Genomic DNA, 3,801 nt, shown 5'->3' on the forward strand with positions numbered 1-3,801 from the left:
TATTGTTCTACTTAATAAAATACTTAAAGAATAGCACATATTATTATAAATATGTAATTTTATCATATAATTAAAATCCATTATATTTACTTGATTTTGTGTAACTATCATCAACCACATTTTGCATGTAATTTTCTCCAATATCAAGAGTTGCATTCACTTGAAACTTTGTTATTTATCATAAATGAGATATATAGTCAACATGGCAGTGCCATATGATTGGTCCAGCAACTTGCCTTGAGAGAGTTAGATAATTTTTGCGTGCATCAGCAGCAGAGGAATGGAGCCCCAATATTGTTTGCAATTGCATCCTGTGAAAGCTATACACATATATGGAAGCCAAGCCATGATATTAGCAATGGTGGCCAGCTTCACACACCGAAAGGTGAAAAGAGAATCACATGCATCCCATCCGATTTTTTCCAAAAGAAAATGAGTTTAATTTCAGACACACATTTTAGTTTTACCTCATTTGCTAGCAAGACTTTCGTGACAGCATCCTGTTTCACTCAGTTATGGCTATTCTTCTGGTTTCGCGCAGAAGCATCATTTTTATGCCTAGTATTAGTTAGTGGAATACAATTATTTGTTGACTGTGTGCCGAGAAAAATTTATATAGTTTATATATTAAAAGAGTTTTTCAGCAAATTAATTAATCTTAGCATAAATAAAATATATTGAAAATAAAATGTATTTAATATAATGTGGACAAACCATTTCTTAATACGATCCACCGTAGAATTATTATAAATTCAATTCATGTTCGATCCCATTTTACATAAGAAGAAAAAAGGGGTGGTTTCTTGAATCTTAATGAAAAATAGCTTGAGACTTTCAGTCCAAATGGCACCGCCCTTGCCCATCTTCCATTATCATTATATTGTTACATCCCTCTTAATGACTTGAAATTCAAATGTACTTTCTCTATATTACTGACAGAAAAAATAGCAATGATAATGAGAAAAATTGTAGTTTTTTTCCAAGTATTTGTTGGTTTATTAATAAGTGCATAATTCAATTATGATTTTATTATTTCCTATCATAAAAAAAAGTTAATTAATTGTCTATAATGTTAACGGGCGATAATATCAATGTCTTTTTGTGTTCATTAACTTGTACACTTGGACAATGTGGTCACATCATATCTTCCTCTCATAATTGACAATTGAACTCATATATGCTAATTATCACCAAAGTAACCGTTCTAAGTTGAAGAGCAATAGAGCATACAATTGTCAATTGTGTAACTTCATTGTTTATTTCCCCCATTTAGTGGGTTGTGTACAATTTGGCTATGCAATAATGTGTTTGTTTTTCATATTTATACCCTTTGTGAATGATCATAATAGGAAAGGAAATTAAAAGAGATATAATGAGAATATATTAAAGAAAGAGATAAAGAGAGGTATAAAGTGGGTTTTAATTAAAAAATGCAACAAAAAATTCATTGCTCTTCACAAGATACCACCAATAGTGGGAATATGTAAGAGAGGAATTTTATTTTTTATGTCTAAGTTTAATTTTGTTTATTATGGCAAAAAATAGAAAGCAAGAGAAATTTAAGTATAAATTTTCCAATCTTCTTTTTTACCATAAAAAGAAAGTTGCGGAGTAAGGTATAAAATTTATGGGGTAAAAAGAAAATGCAATTATATGGTGGAATAGGTTAAATTAGTCCACTTACAAACCATGTTTTTTTTTTTTGGTATTTACATTTGGTAACCGATCACCCTTTGTATGCCGTTAGATTCGGGATTTACAAACCATATTTTTACTACTAACATCTAATGCACATAATTTACAATCTACTCCTTATATATATACTAAAATTAATTTGTGAACCAAACTTTTTTTAATCCACCGAAAGCCCAAAAGAAAAATAAAAGGCAAAACAATACAAAATAAGCTTAAAAGCTCTATAGAGTTCCTTCATGCCAGTATATGAAAGATTGTTTGTCATTCCAGTCAAAGAAAAAAATAAAATTTTGTCAAATAATGTTTGGATATAACTGTTATTAATTCTATTTATTACTTTTGCTCAAGTTAACATCTGTAGTTTTCTACAAGGAGAAGAGCATCATGCACTAAGCTAATTAAGTACTTGAAAATAATTAAACCATTAATCAATTCATAAACTTCAGTTACAAGTTGTTGAAAGAGATCCTCCTAGCTTGTTGGAGCCTCCCTCCATCCATGTAAATGGATTAAACCCTAGTCAGATCAAAAGAACTTCCTTTAATTCTTCTTTCTTCTGACTTATTATGATTTCAATCATCATATGATATCCCAAACTTTTCAGGATTGGTGTCAGAATATTGGAGACATTTCCATCATCTCCTCCACTTGACCAACATTCTCATCCAATAGCCACTTCTCAAGATATGACAATGGAGGAGGAGCACTGTTAACAACATTGATCTCATGATGTTTTTGCCTGTTGTTATTCTTGTCAGAAACAGAAGCAGCTTCAAAAGTACTCATCTTTTCAGGCATGGAATCACAGGTTGACTTGTCCCAAGCAGCATTATTGTTCAGATTCTCAAATGACAGAATCGAATCAAACTCTTCATGTGACATCATGTCTTGCTTCAGCTTATGATCATTTTCATTTCCTTGAAGTTCTTCCTTTTCTTCTTCATGATCTCTGGTTGTTGTGCTTGTTCCTTTGAGTTGTGGCTTTTTTGATGGAGAAGATCTCATCCAACCTTCTAAGAGCCTTGAAATGTTCTCAGTGCTTGATGCATATGTGGTGGAGGACTGAGAAGTTTGAGTCATTGATGAGGCATGGTTGTTATTAATATTGCTGCTGCTGCTGATATCTAAGCTTCTGTCACTGAAGCTCCTTGGTAGGTAGTTCGTTGAGTCTGGTTCTATGGACGATTGGAATTTCTTGAGCTTCTTCTTAAGATGTGTGTTCCAATAATTCTTTATGTCATTATCTGTTCTTTGTGGAAGGTAGGAAGCTATGGCTGCCCATCTGCTCAACAATTAATAACATCATCTTCACCAATTCAGACATGTCATTTTCATTTACATGCTAAAATAATAAATAAATAAATAAATTAGAAGTAGTAGTTGATTTAATTTTTAATCAAATTAAAATTGATTTTGTAAAATGGTTTCCTGAGCGGTTTGTTGTTTTGGAGAATTTCTCCCACCCAACAAGTCCTCGGTTCGAAACCAGCAGATCATTGAAAAAATTTGATTTCATAACAGATTGGTTGGGAAGAAATGGTAATGAATTAAGATGGTGATTTTTATATTTTTGTTGAGCAAATTAATTTAAAGAGAGGTAGGATATGTGAAGATTAATTACTTGTTACCCAGTAGAGCTTGCAAGTGAATTATCATCCCTTCTTCATGAGGAGTGAAGTTCCCTCTCTTAATTCCTGGCCTCAGGTAATTTGTCCATCTAAGTCTGCAACTTTTGCTGCACCTTGACAACCCTTTTTTATACAAGAAAGGTTAATTTGAATCATCATCACTTGGTTCAATTTTTCATAATTGATATAGATCAGAAGAAATCATCATAAATAGAAGTAATGATTATATAGATAAGGAAATTAATAGGTGAATTGAATTACCAGTATTAGTAGGAACTGATCTCCAATTTCCAGGACCATGTTCTTGGATGTAAGAGACAAGAATGATATCTTCCTCAGGTGTCCATGGACCCTTCTTGATGCCAACTTTGTCACAGCAAGGAGGCCTTCCCATGGATTCTTTCCACTCTCACCTTCTCTGCCTCAAAAACTCTCACTCCTCCTCAGTCTCTTTCTTTTAGGCTAAACTTGAGAGAGA

The 3,801-nt window shown here is 32.5% G+C and overlaps 1 protein-coding gene across 1 annotated transcript; it reads right to left on the minus strand.

The window, feature by feature from the left end:
* Window positions 1–2,093: 2,093 nt before the first annotated feature.
* Window positions 2,094–3,801, minus strand: LOC130729953 (transcription factor MYB60). The gene is made up of 3 exons (XM_057581809.1): window positions 3,585–3,801; window positions 3,317–3,446; window positions 2,094–2,977 (listed from the first exon to the last, which is right to left on the minus strand). The coding sequence occupies exons 1-3, from the start codon at window positions 3,715–3,717 to the stop codon at window positions 2,308–2,310; spliced, it is 933 nt and encodes a 310-aa protein (XP_057437792.1). The 5' UTR covers window positions 3,718–3,801; the 3' UTR covers window positions 2,094–2,307.

The sequence above is a fragment of the Lotus japonicus genome, chromosome 1 (genome assembly GCF_012489685.1).
Source record: "Lotus japonicus ecotype B-129 chromosome 1, LjGifu_v1.2".
In the NCBI taxonomy this organism is placed as follows: Eukaryota; Viridiplantae; Streptophyta; class Magnoliopsida; order Fabales; family Fabaceae; genus Lotus; species Lotus japonicus.